At 40.6% G+C, this 16,134-nt stretch overlaps 1 protein-coding gene across 4 annotated transcripts; it reads left to right on the plus strand.

Annotated features, from left to right (window-relative positions):
* Positions 1-5,066: 5,066 nt before the first annotated feature.
* LOC123080578 (E3 ubiquitin-protein ligase BRE1-like 2) lies at positions 5,067-15,503 on the plus strand. 4 transcript variants are annotated; one of them, XM_044503504.1, is made up of 19 exons: positions 5,067-5,205; positions 6,350-6,511; positions 6,596-6,683; positions 6,762-6,992; positions 7,119-7,286; positions 8,722-8,915; positions 9,015-9,098; positions 9,205-9,324; positions 9,404-9,590; positions 9,690-9,850; positions 10,887-10,958; positions 11,791-11,867; positions 12,411-12,605; positions 13,454-13,526; positions 13,617-13,703; positions 14,172-14,309; positions 14,492-14,694; positions 14,791-14,953; positions 15,155-15,503. In XM_044503504.1, the coding sequence occupies exons 2-19, from the start codon at positions 6,350-6,352 to the stop codon at positions 15,284-15,286; spliced, it is 2,535 nt and encodes an 844-aa protein (XP_044359439.1). In that variant the 5' UTR covers positions 5,067-5,205; the 3' UTR covers positions 15,287-15,503. The 4 variants fall into 4 exon arrangements, with proteins under 4 accessions (XP_044359439.1, XP_044359440.1, XP_044359442.1 ...); XM_044503505.1 differs by having other exon boundaries at positions 5,088-5,340; XM_044503507.1 differs by lacking the exons at positions 5,067-5,205; positions 6,350-6,511; positions 6,596-6,683; positions 6,762-6,992; positions 7,119-7,286 and adding an exon at positions 7,939-8,195.
* Positions 15,504-16,134: the final 631 nt, after the last annotated feature.

The following is a 16,134-nucleotide window of genomic DNA, read 5'->3' on the forward strand; positions in this document are numbered from 1 at the left end:
CGCACGGGAGAAAGAGGCATGGTGCTGCAGCACGGAGGGACGCCGGAGCCTGGCGCCGCTGGTCGCCGGTGCTGCAGCGCAACACGGGAAGGGCGGAGGCGGGTGCCGTCCATTGTCGGAGGAAGTCGTGTCCTCGTGGATCTCGCCACGACGGCGGAGCTACAATACAGGGCGGCGCCCCGACCCCGTGAAGCTCGCCGGCGGCCGTACTGCTTGGCTGCAAGGGAGCTCTCGCCGACGGCTCCTAGTGTTGCGTTGCAGCGCTCGCGCCGGCTGCCGAAGCTGCAGTGCTTCAACGCAGCATCCGTGGTGCTGCTCACCGGCGACAGAGCTGCAACGCAGCAACGATGGTGCTTCAACGCAGCATCCATAGCGCTGCTCGCCGGCGGCAGAGCTGCAACGCAGCAGCGATGGTGCTTCAATGCAGCATCCATGGTGCTATTCGCCGGCGACGAAAGCTTCAAAGCAGCATCCATGGTGCCCGGCCAGAGCTGCAATCGAGCTTAGACGGAGCGTCAGTGTTGCGTTGGAGCTCGGCCGGAGTTGCAAGGACGCTCCGTCGGAGCCATTGGAGCTCTATCGGGGCTGCAATGGAGTTCGCCGGAGGGTCGTTGCTGTGCTGGACCTTCGTCGGGTCGCAATGGAGCTCATCGGAGGCCATCAATGCTGCGTTGGAGCTTCCCGCGGGGCTGCAATGGCGCTGCGTTGAAGCTGTTGCTCTCACTCCTGCCTATTGTCATCCAACGACTCCCAACATACTATCCGACGACTGAACAGGCGGATGATTTCTTCATCCGGCTGATTTGTAGCATCGCCCATAGAGTTTTCTGTGCCCAAACTAGTAGCCTGCAGACTAGTAGCGCGGGTTTTCTTTTTTATGTTTTTCCTTTTTATTATTTTTTGTTTTTATTTTCATTTTCCAATTTACCTTCAAGGTTTATGGAAGTTTTGTGTCTTTCTTTTTCTTTTCATGTTCCTTATTAGAAGTTTTTACAAATCCTATAAATCGGGAATGCCCAACAAGAAAGGGTCTATTTATTCTATGCCATTTTGGTAATTTTCTGCTACGGGAAGAAAATAGGGCTCCTCATGTACCATGTGCAACCTCAGGTAAGTTCATTTGCACCCAACTTTGTGCCAAAATCAAATAAATTGACTTCTGGCTACAAACTTTGAAGTACTACTGTGAGAGGGCTGGCACTACGAATTCTCCTAGATTCTACTCTCTTTTTTTTGCGAGGGCTCCTAGATTCTACTTTGAAGTGCCATTTTAAACTGGCGTTTTGGCTCCCGGGAGCATTTGCTCCCGGATAAACAGTAACGCGAAAAAATTATTAAATGTTTTCGAAAAATTCTGAATTTTTTTGTGGATAATTGTATTAGTGTCGCAAACATGCATGACAATTTTCAAGCGAAACGGAGCTGCGGTGTTTCGTCGGCAAAAAAAACAAATTTGGGATGACATTTTGGGGTTACTTTTCGTGCTCAATGTGTTTTTTTTGTACAAGCCAAAATGTTTAATCTTTTTGCCTCAAAATTTGCAGGTAGCATTTGGATGTGACTAAGTACACAAACAAATTTTGTCTTGATTTTTTTTTCACTTCAAGAATTTTTTTTGGCCCCGGGAGTCAAATTGACTTCCCGCATTTTAAAGTACTACATGTGGATGCACTTCTCAACACATGCATTTTAAGTGCATCCACGAGCATGACACTGCGAATTCTCCTAGACTCTACTTCGCATCATTAGGAAAACATGAACTAGTGTGATTTATTTAACTACTACTTAATAAGACTTGAACATTCACAAGTTAGCTACTGAATAGAATGATCAATAATGGTATTGGTACTATCATCTAAACATCCATACAACATTCAACAAAGAGCAAAAAAAAGCAGAAGAAGACCAGTTTGCATCATCATGTTGAACATCACAAGTGAACATATATGCATGACAGTAAACACAAAGCTACTACCTTTGCAACTTAATATAAGACGTTTTTTGACACTAGTCTTATATTAAGTTACAGAGGGAATAATGGTTCGGAAAAAAATTCACACAACGCCTTGCACCTTCAAAAGTGCAATGATCTGAAATAGACTCTGACAGTCCGAGTCAGTATGAGAATACAATTTCCCTTTTTTAGAAAAAAAAAGTGTGCGAAACATACCGTAAAATGACATATATAGCGATACTTTCCTCATGGGCTACAGACTAGTAGTGGCGGTTTTAATTTTCTGTTTTTCCTATTCTTTTTGGTTTATTATTCATTTCTTGGTTCCCCTACTGATTGTTTTGCACATTTTTCTGAATTTTTAGTTTTTATTTTATTTTATTCCCTTTTCTTTTCATGTACCTTCTTTTATAAATTTATTTTAGAACACTACAAAAATATTTATAGATTTTTTGAAAATATATTTTAAAATTACTTCATCTTTCAAAAAATGCGTGAACACGTTTAAATTACACGAACAATTTAATATTCTTATTTTGATAATTTTAAATCTAGAATATACATAAAAATCTGTAAGAAACTTTTTTAGTCACAAGAATGCATGAGATTTAAAAAAATATGAATTTTTTTAAGTAAATAAATGTTTTAAATTCTGTGTATACATTTTTAAATTACATGAATCATTTTTTGAAACACAGGAATATTAATTAAAACACGTGAAGACTTTATAAATACAAATATGTATTAAAGGACATTAACCCCCATTTAAACTATTTAGCAAAAAACCATTTGAAAATACATGGGCATTCTATTATAATTATGGAAAAAAATTCGGGACTACACAAACATTTTATACATACACATTCTTGATAATTTGAGGGAATTTTCAAAAAAAGATTTTTTTATGTGTGTCATGGTTATTACTCCTGCATTCATTCTCAGATGCACAAGTAATAATTAATCACAAGTCTTACTGAGGCCAGACTAGATCTCACCGGCTAGTGTGGCACATTGGCCACCGCCATATTGGCATGGGGGGTCGTCGAGGTGTTTTACACCTAACAATAACCCTAATCATGAATGTCTAAAATTATTTCATTGAGGGGATATAATGATCGAGTACACCATGTGTTCCGAACTCGACGAGACGGGGATGGACGATCTAGACAGTTTACTTAGTATCTAATCAACTAGGTTAATTTGATAGATTTTTAGGCTTCACACACTTCTGGCCCTGTCAAAGATGTCCATGTTTCCATTGAGTGTTCGTTAATCTATTAGGGTCTTGCTCGGTTGCTTTGGCCGTCTTTGTCTCGGTCTCCTTGCTCGCTTTCTTTTTACAATAAGTAGACTTTATTCCTCAAATGATGATCCTATTGTTTTACAATGAGGTGAGAAATAAAGTTAGGGCTTGAGGATTCCCCAAAACTAGAAGATCTAGTGCTAAAAAGGTATTTTGCTAAGCCATCTACAACTTCATTCGCCTCTGGGCAACAATGCTGGTAAGAGACTTTTGCAAATTCCATACTTAGTTGCTTTGTCTGCATGATACTCGCCACATCCGGTCCAATATATACATCATGTTGGATCGCAACATCAACAACAAAGGAACAATCTGACTCCAAAGCCATACTAGTACACTCAATATTTGCTGCCAGGTATAAGCCATTCCTAGTAGCAATAATTTATACTGAACGATAGTACTCACGTTGGGTAGAAACCATGTTGTGGCCACTATAAAGTTACCCCGATCATCGCGAGTAACACCTCCAGTAGCACCTGACAAAGTTTCAGACTGAAACGAGGTATCAACATTGATTTTTACAATTCCATTGTGCGGCTTCTTTCTGACTGGATGTTTAAGGGTTAGAGATCTAATGCCATTTGTTGCTGGTACCTTAATTTATATCGCAGATATCTCAAGTAACTGTATCATTTCTCGTTTCACAAATTGTCAGCGGTGCCACCATAAGTACCATGCCGTTATTACAACTAGCTATGACGTAGGTAGCTCACCCGAGAATGAATTCAATCTTGCCAAAATTTCCATAGTGATTGAGCCTGAACAATTTTCCATCACCTCTTATTGTATAATCTCAAACAAGCCTCAGATCAAACGTCATTCGCTGGTCGACAAGTAAACAGTGTTGGATGTCCACACATCCGATCAAGCAAATTATCATCGGGCTGAGCATGGGATATGGCGTCCCACTAGAGTTCCATAACAGGGGAGGGTACCCCGAAGAACCTTACAGACAAAAACCTTTCCTGAGACTTGCAACCGCCAAATCTCCTTCCAAATCATATGGGTATTTCCTTGCCCATCAGACCTCATCAGACAACCACCAACCGAGCCACTCGCCCTTGACGTGTTTGCTTATAACCTTTTCCTCCTTTTCCACTTTCTTTTCCATTTTTTGCTACAAATGTTTTGTCCAGGTTTTTTATTTTTCTATTTTTTTCATTGTCATTTTTATTTTTTCTTGGAATGTTTTGTTCTTTTTTGCTAAACTTTTTTCAAATACATGAATTTCTTTTCAATCTCGTGCACTTATTTTCAAAATTGATATTTTTTTCAAATTTGCTGAACTTTTTTCAAATTTGATAACATTTTTTTTTAATTCGACGATATTTTTTTCAAATTTGATGAACTTTTTTTTGAAAACCTATGACCTATATTTTTAAATTTGATGGACTTTCTTTAAATTTGATGAATTTTTTAAATCAATGAATTGTTTTGAAGTTTTTAAACTATTTTTCAAAATCACGATGAACATTTATTATGTGATTTTTTTAAAGTGGGTGGTTGACCGGTCAGCTAATCTATCCCAGCCAACCAGCTGGACCAAGCGAGAGATTTGTCAAAAAAAGCTGGATCAAGCGAGCGAATTTCTCGAGCGCCAGAACGCTAAACCGCCGCTCTTAGCTTGAAGCCCCTCTGCTCCAGTAAGGAAGGAAACCAGGGAGTGGCATGTTGTGGAAGTTGGTGCTCTGGATGTGGGACCCTTCTGTCATCTTTTCCTGGGCTATTTTGGGCCTGGCCCGAGCTCCCTCGACGCAGGTCCACCTGGAGATAGAAAAAGGCCCAGCCCGTGTCAGGTCACTCGACCCGGATCGGACCTTCCCAACACACACACACGGGAAAGTAGCTGCTCTCTCTCGCTCCCCTCAAAAAAAAAAAAAAAAAAAAACTGCTCTCTCTCGCGTGCGGCAGCGGCGGCGTCCCGGCGGCCGGCGGCGCTCCAAGCAAGGTGACTTGTGCGCCCAGTTCCCCCTCCCCCCCTGACTCGGGTCTAGCCACCGAGCTCCCCTCCTACAAGTTTCTCTCTACCTCCCCTTCCCCTCCCGACTCCCGACTTAATCGCGGCGGCGGTGGCGACCTTCAGGTAACCTCTCCTCCCCGCCCCCTCGCCCTGCTCCCGTCCCGGGCCACTGCTGTTTCTGCTCGACGCCACCCCCTCCCTGCTGTTCTCCGCTTCTGCTCCCGGACACCCCCCCCCCCCCCCCCCCCCCTTCTGCTTCTCCCCGCTTCTGCTCCGGGGCCTCTCTCCCCCACGCCTGTCCATTCAAGTTTCTCCTCGCCTTTCTCCCCAATTCATGGAAATATATGTTATGTCGCATGTGCGACTAGTTTTTTTATGCTGCCATTCACCATACTGCTGTCCCAGCGGACAATTTTAGGGAACACTTAAATTCAAAGCTTTGTCCATTAATCCATTATATGCAATTAAATGGCTGCTCGGATGGTTCTCTCCAATTACCGGTTCCCTGAATTCAAAGCTTTTTCCATTACTCCAGTATTATGCTATTAAATGTCTGCTCGAATTGTTGTCTCCAATAACCGAGCTTCATACCATGGTCTCAATGATACCATCCACAGTTCCTGAAACTGGAATGGAGCAAAACGTTAGTCAAGATAATACTCCCTCTCCCAAAATAATCCACAGTTCCTGAAATTGGAATGGAGCAAAACGTTAGTCAAGATAATACTCCCTCTCCCAAAATAAAAGCAGTACAAAAGTTAGTACAAAGTGGGGACACTTATTTTGGGATGGAGGGAGTAACATAGTATGCATAGCAAAAGCTTAAGTAAAACTGTGATCAGGCATACTACCTCTATTTCTCTGTGCATTATTAATTTTGACCTGTAGGGGGCTTCCCAGTTTAACATTTTTGTTTTTTTATAACTTTGATACTTTTTTTTTGAAGTTATTTAGTACATTTAGAAGTTAAATTTGTGTTACAACTTACAATCTGGTTTGAAATTTTAGCAAACCGACAAGACTGACTGAATACTTGCCTCTTTAAAGTTTGGTTAGTGCACATTAATCTGGTTGCAAACCTGTTAATTTCTTGGTGCCCTGTTGAAGGCCTAACTTTCTGTTTTTTTTAAAGATGGATGCCACAGCCCTTCATTATGAAAACCAGAAGTTGGTGCAGCAATTGGAAGCACAGAAGTCTGAAATGCATTTGTTGGAAGCTAAGTTCAAGGAGTTGAGGAATGAACAATCTTCTTATGACAATGCTCTGATTTCCCTGGATAAGATGTGGAATCAGGTTCTTTCCTCTGAGTCATGTAAACTCTGTTTTATGGTTCTTTTCCGGTTCGTAATTCTTCTTACTAATATATGTTAATTATAGCTTGTTGATGATTTAATCCTGCTTGGAGTTCGATTTGGTGGCGGTTTGAATAATTTGCCTGCACTTGACCATGAAGAGTTGTCACAAGGTTGCTTTCTGAGATGTGCTTTTTTGTTTCAGTAGCGATGTTGCCTTAGCTGATTGTGTGTTCTTTTTTGTTGCTCAGAATCTATCGAGTCATGTCCTTCTGAGGAAATTTTTCTCTTCATGCTCTTGAAGTCCAACAATTATGGAAAAAAGGACGACAATACCTTGTTGGAATTCGCTGAAGAAGCTCTTGCTTTGCGCCGTTCGGCAACTCTTGCTCTGATGAGGTCCCTTCAAGAGGCTATTGCTGCACAACAGGCTAGAAGTGAACATTTGTCATTAGCTTTAAATGGAGAGAAGTCAAATGAAGGTAAAGACAAAAAGTAATATCTGGCTTTTCCCCTCCATTTTTTTTGCAGTGTACCTTTATTATTTGCTAATTACCCGTCTTCTTGAACTTTAATTATTTAATTTAGATGTTGTTGCTGCCATTTAGATGTTGTTGTTGCCCTTCAAAACCATAATGATCACTTGAAAGAGGTGATTGGCAATGTCCGTGAAGCTATTTCTATCGTCAATGAGAAGCATAAAAGGTATCTGGATGAGATTGAGGCTTTCAAAAGCAGCTACTCAAAAGAATTGCAGGAAATCAAGCATCTTTCAGGTGTTAAAAAGTCACTCCTTTCCTCATTCGATATATTTGTTAAATTTTTGTCTCGTGTGCATATCTGGGCATTCACAGTTATTATCTTCTCCGTAGTTACCTGACTCACTAAACCACCCTCCGAACCCCAAACCCCCAATCTCGATTGGGGTTCGAGTTCGGTGCCAATCGGTAAGGATGCGGTGACCGATCGTTCAGGTGGACCATTAGATTCCAACCAAGGAGATTGAGAGAAAAATGGAAGGAATTGCCATGCAGCTATCTCATGTCGAGTAGATCGAGTTGACACCATTGGGTGCTCTCGAGTAGGTTGGCATGGTATGGGCTGCGGCTGCAGCCATAGCCGTGAACCATGTGTGGATGAGGTGAGAAAGATGGAGTCGATAGAATCCCTAAGGAAAGCTTTATGGAAGCAGATCAAACAAACTGGAGGGGTGGCGCTCCATGCTCGATAGGGTAGGCAGTCACGATGCTTATTAGGGATGGGAGTTGGTAGTTGGGACCCAGGATCGTTTATGGGCTGTGTGGGCTGACTAGGCCCGTTTCTTGCTTTGCCTATTTTCCAATGCTTCTGTGTACAGAACCATGTGCTACTTTAGTGTCTGTGCCTAAGATCTAGTGTTCACGAACCCCAACCTCCGATTTGCCGAACCCTGATCTCTGATTTGCCGAACCCGACCTTCAATTCGCCGAACCCCAATCTCTGATTTGAGATCTGCAAAACCTGACCTTTGATTCGCCAAACCCCGATCTCTGATTTGCCAAACGTGACCTTCGATTCGCCGAACCCTAATCTCTGGTTTGCCGAACCCATTCTCCGATTCGTGAATCAGAGATGTACAGCGCCTATTGAACTCGATACGGGCTGAGGTAGCGAATCGTGAAGCCGAATAGTAAATCGCAAATCAGGTAACAATACGCTAATGCATTTGGCTTAATTTTAAAACATACCATTTCCTTCTGTCATCTGGATGATTAAAAGTTGCCCCCCGCCCCCCTTTTTTTTAGAACAAAGCACTGTTCTGTTGGCAAGGCGTGCAGATGCGCAGCCAGCCCAACCACATTCGAGTCTCGGCTCGCACGCATGGTGCTCAAGGTTGCCTCTTCCATTAAAAAATGCCGCCAAGGACTAGTCCTGGCTGGTCCCTTTTTCTTTAAAGCTGCCCCTTTTCATAACAAACTCGGCTTTGCATTCTTGACAAGATTGACCTTGCATCACAGTTTGCATATTTCATACGGAAATAATTTGTGGCATTAATTGTGCTAAAACTTGCTGCCAATACAATTGGAAGTAATGTACTAAGATATGTTAACAGACCCTTGCCAAATAAAACAAAAAAACCTTATCTTGTTCAGTGCTTCCAAATTTTGAGCTATGAAACTGATCAAGCTTTGATTCTAAAGCAAAGCAATCCATATTCATGTGCTTATGCAGGAGAGCTAGAGGAAACCATGGCGGAGCTTGAGGAAAGTCGACGGAAGTTGGTTATTCTCCAGTTGCAGAGGCATGGAAGTTCGCTAATGAACATGTCTGGTCCAAACGCTGTGAATGGTGCTGTTTCAGCTGATAAATCTTCAGACGAAAACATGGGCTGGGGAGATCTTAAAGATGCTGTTGACGAAGCTAAGGTACTTTTAACCAGACCGAATTCCATTGCATATATGCTTTTTATATGCCTTATCTGCTCAGCATTCATCTTATAGTATAATTTGTCCAATGGAGGGCAGACCCTTGCAGGAAACCGCCTGCTTGAACTCCATGAGACTCAAGAGGATAATCTAATACTGTCTAACCAGTTAGAAGATCTGCAGGTTGGCACCTTCTTTGTAATGGATGGCTGACATATTTGTTGTACTTTCAAGTTGTATCCTGGGTCTTCTTATTCCTATAATTTGCATTCTGGTGCTATGTGCGCAGGCTCAATTAAAAGATGATAACTATGTTTTCACATCAAAACCATATACGATTCTTAGCGATCAGTTACATCATTTGAATGCTGAGATAGAACGATACAAGGGTTTGGTTGAAGTATTACAGGTAATGTGCTTTTCCTCTGTTGTGCTGTTGTTTTGCAAGGTATTTTCTCTTGACCAGCTTTTCCTTTCTTTGACTTTAGAATGATAAGAACCAGTTCTTGCAAAGGGAGAAAGAAATGTGTGCAAAAGGAGAATCCGTTGACAATATTAAACAATCCATTACCGCTTATGAGGCCAAAATCGAAGAACTGGAACATCAGATTCTGAAATCCATGGCTGAGAAGAATGATCTTGAGATCAAAGTTGAGGAATCATTGCAAGATTCAGGTATTGAGGCCTGACTTAGTGGCTTGCTAAATCGAGATCTGTGTTTACCTCCTTCTGCAGTGTAATATATACTTTGTTCTGAATTCCACCACTGTCTAGGTAAAAAAGACTTTAAGGATGAGATTCATGTCATGGCTGCAGCACTCTCTAAAGAGATGGAAATGATGGAGAATCAATTGAATAGATCAAAGGATGCGGCTTCTGAAGCACTTGCATTACGTGAAGAAGCTGAATCGTTGAGAACCTTGTTAGCTAAGAAGGTATGTCTGCATCTGTTGTTTCCAAACTGGATCTCAGTCTGCATCTGCTGCCATGTCTGTGAATGTCACTGAAACTTAACATGATTGTACTTGGTAGTGAGATTGCCACACAGTGTGTAATGAAAAATAAATCATTTATGTTTCTTCATTGTGATTCCTGTACACATTTACTCACTTTGCATTGATTTTATCTGATAGGATATTTTCTGCATTCATATATCTGACATATAGATTAAGTACAAAGAGCAAGCACCACATACCTGAACTAGTCCATTCTTACCGTGTCATGAACTGGGTTGAACAAGGGGTTGGAAATGGAATAAGATGGATTAAGGTAGAATGACATTAGATTGAAGGGGTTACCAGTTGGGGTAGTAACACTAGAATAGCTGGTCAAGGAAAGTTTGTTTACTGATCGCCTTCTACAAAGAAGCAAAGTCATCACTTAAATAGTCGACTGCTAGCACATAACCAACTCAATTTAAACCAACCAAATCTAAAATATAGCATGTTCTTTGAGAAGTTTTCCAGATGCACAAGTATCTAAAACCTAGCTCAAGCAACCACCTCTGTATGTACGTTTACTTTTCCCAATATAGTATGCAGAAGTGTTTATGTTTGTCACTCAAAATATATTTGTCATAAAATTTATTCTATGTCATTTTTCTGAATATTTTATCTCTAAAGTATACGAAAAGTAATAGTTAATTAGGTGTATCAGAGACCGTGTCTGATCTCCAAAATGAGAAGTGAAGAGAAAGGTTATATTATCTTCAGGCTATCTCTGCTTTATTAAAGCTGGGTGATTATTTACAAAAAACAGGATTAACTCAATACTCTAGGGTATACTCATGTGTACTTTGATGCTGTTATATGCTTGCATTGTTACATGTTTTTAGGATCATTGATAGATCTTCAAACAATATTATTCACAAACTATTTCTGTAGAGTTTTATCCTCTGAACTATACCTGAGAAATTGTGGATAGACCTCTAGCATAATCGAAACATCTGACGGAAGTATCTCCAATTTTCAGATAAGTGAGCAGAAGGAAATATCTGATAGATACAACGCACAAGTCTCTGAGATCAAGTCCCTCAAAGAATTGGTATGGTATCATGAAAATCTCTCGTCTTCTAATTGTGCTGACAGCCTGAGATATATTTGCGTTATCTGAAAATGTTGCTTTTCCCTCCACCATGGTTCTCTCAGCTCGGAGAAATTTTCGAGTTATTACAGAAGCAATTATATCTGATTTGTTATTACTTATTAGCGTAGACTCACCCCATAGATGGCCAAAGGAGCAACTTGGAGAGCAAGTAGCTTGGGCCTTAAGCCAATTATATATAAGGAAGTATAAAATTAGTTACGTTAGGGTGAGATATGATCAAATAAGGTTAGATCTGTCAAGATTAGTCTACATGTCCGTTAGGCTACATGCTACCTGTGAAGATTTAGTCCTTGCTCTATAACAAAGCCATTCTTTAAAAAGAGACAGCAGGCGCCATTAGGTTATCTCTACTTGTCATTAAATAAGGTCAGATCTGTTAAGATTAGACCTTGCTTGATACCTGCTTTCTGAAAATATATTATGGATTAACAGTTAGTTCTTAGTCTTTCAAGCATTGGTGTATATTCAGCTTTTGCAACTAGCTACCTGAAATTGTTGTTATTTTCCAACTGTGGGCAAACAAACATCTGGTAGTGAATATGCAACTAACAGTATGTGCCCTTAAATTTTAAACATTTGTGGGCAAACAAACATCTGGTAGTGAATATGCAACTAAGAGAGGTTACATATATGAGCATAAATATAAAAATCTTCCATTTTCTTAAGAAAAACAAGGAAGTATTGCCCTTCAATGGTCCGAAGCCAAGCTCTTGCAATTTTGCACTGTGTCTGGATTGCCATTCATGTTTTCTGAATGAAATTTCAACAGATTGAGACGTTGGAAAAGGAAAATCAGGAGTTGGAATTTATTGTGGATATGTATGGGAAAGAATGTTCTGAGTCGAGGTATGACTTGATTGTTATTGTTATCACTTATCAGTTGTGTTGATTTTTTATGACTGTGACTTATGCTGTTCTCTTAGATGATCACGTAGTCCACCAGATTCTTGAAAGTCTCTGTTAGAAAATGTTTTCTACTTACTTGGGATTTACAGTTTACCACACCTTGGGAACAAGAGATAAAGTTGACACATCCCTTTATGATTCTTAAAGTTCTACTATCATTCAATGCATTTTTTTCTTCTGAATAAACATGTTATACTGTATGCCTAAAAGAAGTCCATCTTTACTCTAATCCTTGATTTCAGCTATATACTTTACATATGAAAATTTGCGGTCAGGTTAAATCTATCAAGTTGTTAAAACATGTGATTGTTAAGCTTCATGCACTAGCCAACGCAAACAGAAGTTCAAACTGATGGAAAGGGCTAAGCAATCCACAGACACTTCAACAGTGATGAGAGTGTTAATTCACAGCTTTCATCAATTTTTCATACTAATATATTTTTGCTTCATTTGTTAGATTCTTATTTTACTCTGTGAATCTAGGACAATTACAGAGATCAAGGAATCAGAAAATCGAGCTCGCAAGCAGGCTGAATATTTGAGAACTAGTCTAGAGGAGCATAGTCTTGAGCTTCGTGTAAAAGCAGCAAATGAAGCCGAAACTGCATGCCAGCGAAGGCTTTGCATTGCTGAAGCAGAACTGGAAGAGTTAAGGACCGATGTAGATGCATCTGAAAGGTCAGTTATCTTCTCCTAGTGACAATTTGATATGTGTTCTCCAGTTTACTGGCACTGAAATAGTTCTCCAGTTTACTTGGATTGCTATTTCAAACGAGTTTTCCATTGAGGGGATCAGGATCTTAATTATTGCAGTTGTTTCATCCTGGTTGCTGCTATTAATGACGTGAAAAATGTTGAGTGTGTTAAATACATACTTTCTCCGTCCGGAATTAGTTGATGTTATTCAAACGGATGTATCTAGCATCAAAATACGTCTCGATACATCCGTTTGAGCGTCAATTAATAGCGTATGGAGTACTATTTAATAACGGTTAACAGTCCTTTATAGGTTTCAAAACCGCCCATTTTGCCGCTCAATGGCCAATACACTCCCTTAACCCCCCATACTTGATCACAACTTCCATTGGAAATCCGAGCATATGCACCTTGTTCCTAAATTCTTAATAAACTCATAGGCTCAAAATGCACAAACAAACTGGACTTTTTTTTTTGCAGCCGTTAATCAGCCCAGGTGAAATCAGAACTGGCTAGGTTCCAGTTTAACTCCTGCAACTGGTTCGTGCACTAGCTAGTAATACATATATTTTGTGCCTTACTGTCCTGTTTGGCCAACTAGGTTAAAACCTAATTCGAACTCAATAATCCTAAAAAGACTTATATTTAGGAACAGAGGGAGTATTATCCAACTAATTCTAGTGATCAGTAGTTTAAACGAGCTTTTATATTTTCCTACAGCTGGCACTATATGTTATGCTTGTGAACCATTAGATATTTTATTGTTTGATGAGGACTTGGTATTCTGTATCATCTCCGCAGCTTCATCCCTTGTATGATCTGTTTTGCAGAGATGTTCTGGAACTCAAGGAGGCAATAAGAATTAAAGAAGCAGAAGGAGATGCTTATATCTCTGAAATTGAGGTTAGCTCATTTTTAGTTTTCTTATCAGCAGTTCTTTTTTCTGTTTGTGTGTGCGAGTGTGTTTGAAAGCAAATGATGCTGTCACTGCAGACAATTGGTCAAGCATATGAAGACATGCAGACACAAAACCAGCATCTTCTTCAACAGGTTGCCGACAGAGATGATTTTAACATAAAGGTGCGTATCTGATACCAGGGCAGCTCTTCGCTGCCAGCTTGCTGGGCTTTATGTGGTGGAATCCGTGCTTCTATCTCACCGGTGTTTCCTCTTTGCTGGCGGCATGGCACCCCCCTCAATATAGCAACACACCACTAGGATCCTGTTACATGCTCCATGCGCACGAGCATGGTGACAGCTGCGGCTGTTGGGCTAGGTGGCCTGGTGTATTTCTCTTTTCCCTTTTTCATCTCTATCTATTAGCTACTTACTCCAGTTTCTGCTACTTGTTGATTCATATAGCGTGTCCTTGCAGCACGTCTCTAGCACTACAGATGCTGGGGCAGTAGTGCAGTGCATCACCTTGCCTTATCACCTTATTAACCAGGCATTTTAACCCCACATCATTTATACTCTGTTGAATTGCCAGAAGAAACACTGTTTGTTTTTCTTATTGGTTCCATCAGTAACTTGTTTCTCATCTAACAGCTAGTATCAGATAGTGTGAAGACAAAGCAAGCCTCTGCTTCCCTTCTCTCTGAAAAGCATTTGTTACAGAAGCAACTCCATCAGGTGAACAGTTCGCTGGAGTCATCTAAACAAAAACTCTCGCGTGGTGAAGAGCAGGTAATCTCTGACTCATGCCCTGTGTGTTATTTATGGTTCAGTTTGCTGTCTGCCAACACCCAACAGTAACTGAAAATCACTTCAAAGCGAATATTTATTGTATTAAAAATATATTGTTTGTGTGTGTCTGTGTTTACCACTGAGCTGGTTTTGAAGTGTCTTTATTTGAATAAACCTTACAGATGAAAGCCTATGTCGCACAAGCTATAAAAGCTTCTTCAGAGAACAGGCATCATGCAATTACCATTGAAAAGACCCTGCTGGAGGTATCTGAAGCAGAGAAGGAGCTCAAGTGGCTTCGGTCCGCCGTTGGATCCTCTGAGAAAGAATATGAGCAAAACCAGAAAAAAATAGCTGAGCTCAGAACGGAGCTGGAGCGTGAGAGGTTAGGCTTGCTGGTGTGGTGTTAATTTTTGGTTCCAAGTTGGTCTTGCTGTAATGCCACCAGGGCTTGTTACATTCTCTTGCTATCTTATTATAGAAGCGAGAAGAGAAAGCTTGAGGAAGAATACGAGGAGGTGAAGAATGAAGTCATGGAGCTGACCTCCGAGAACGAAGAGGCTACTATCCAGAAGCTCCAGGATGAGATAAATGACTGCAAGGCTATTCTGAAGTGTGGCGTGTGCTTTGACCGGCCGAAAGAGGTAAATAATTGTCCGTTGAATCGCACAGCTTAATTTTTAATGATGCGGATTGGTACGCGACGCGATTTTAGAAGCTGAGATCTACGTTTATTTCTATTCCCATATCACCGAAGTTCCAGTTTCTCTGTTATGGTCTTAAACCTACGACCACCTACAGCTGAGTGCTGATTAACCTTCTGTTCCTTGTTTGGTTGTTGTCAGGTTGTGATCACCAAATGCTTCCACCTATTCTGCTCGACATGTATCCAAAGGAACCTTGAGCTACGCCACCGGAAGTGCCCGGGGTGCGGCACCCCTTTCGGCCAAAACGACGTGCGAGAGGTGAAGATCTGAAGTCTCGGCGAGTTTGCCTTTGATGACCTGGTAGTAGGTCGTTGGTGCCTCTGGACATCATCATCCATCTGCTCTCCGTGCTTGTCTCTTGTAGATATGTAATGGTTTCCGTTGTCCTGTGGGGGCACTTAGATCCAGCAAAGAAGTAATAAAACCTAAGTAAGATAAATGAACAAGTAACAAAGAAGTGAAAAAGAAGTTTGTTGTAACTTTACCACCTGTTTGATGTTTGATTGCTCGGTGATCTCTTGCCTCTACTCGAGGCGATTGCAATGGTGGTTTGAAGCGTGTTATTAGGAGTAAATAAGAAATGAATGGATGGTGAAGATTGTTGGCCTGCCTTATGTGTTTTTCTGTAGATCATAAGCAACAGCTGTTTCTGCGGAGCTGCTCTTGCTGGAGTTGAGAGGCTCCTGTCCTGCTGCAGAACAAATATACATCAAGATGAGCAAGCTTGACGGGCAACTTCCTTCATAATTACTCCCTCCGTCCCATAATATAAGAACGTTTTATATACAATAGTGTAGTGTAAAAAACGTTCTTATATTATGGGACGGAGGGAGTATTTGCCAAAATCATAGTTAAGAGTACAGAAGATGCAGATCATTCTCATTGAAAGAAAAATCATAGTTAAGATATTTTGAACATATAAAGATAGCAAACAGTTACATACTCCCTCCGTCCCATAATATAAGAAAGTTTTTGACACTAGAGGGAGTACAAAACATTTTATTTATTGAAATATCTTTGGATTTTTCATGAACATTTTATTTGACACTGATTTTTTTTGTATATGTTAAACATATTGTTTTACAAATACTTTTGAATAAAGTATTTTTTTAAGAACT

This window comes from Triticum aestivum, chromosome 3D (genome assembly GCF_018294505.1).
Source record: "Triticum aestivum cultivar Chinese Spring chromosome 3D, IWGSC CS RefSeq v2.1, whole genome shotgun sequence".
NCBI lineage: Eukaryota > Viridiplantae > Streptophyta > Magnoliopsida > Poales > Poaceae > Triticum > Triticum aestivum.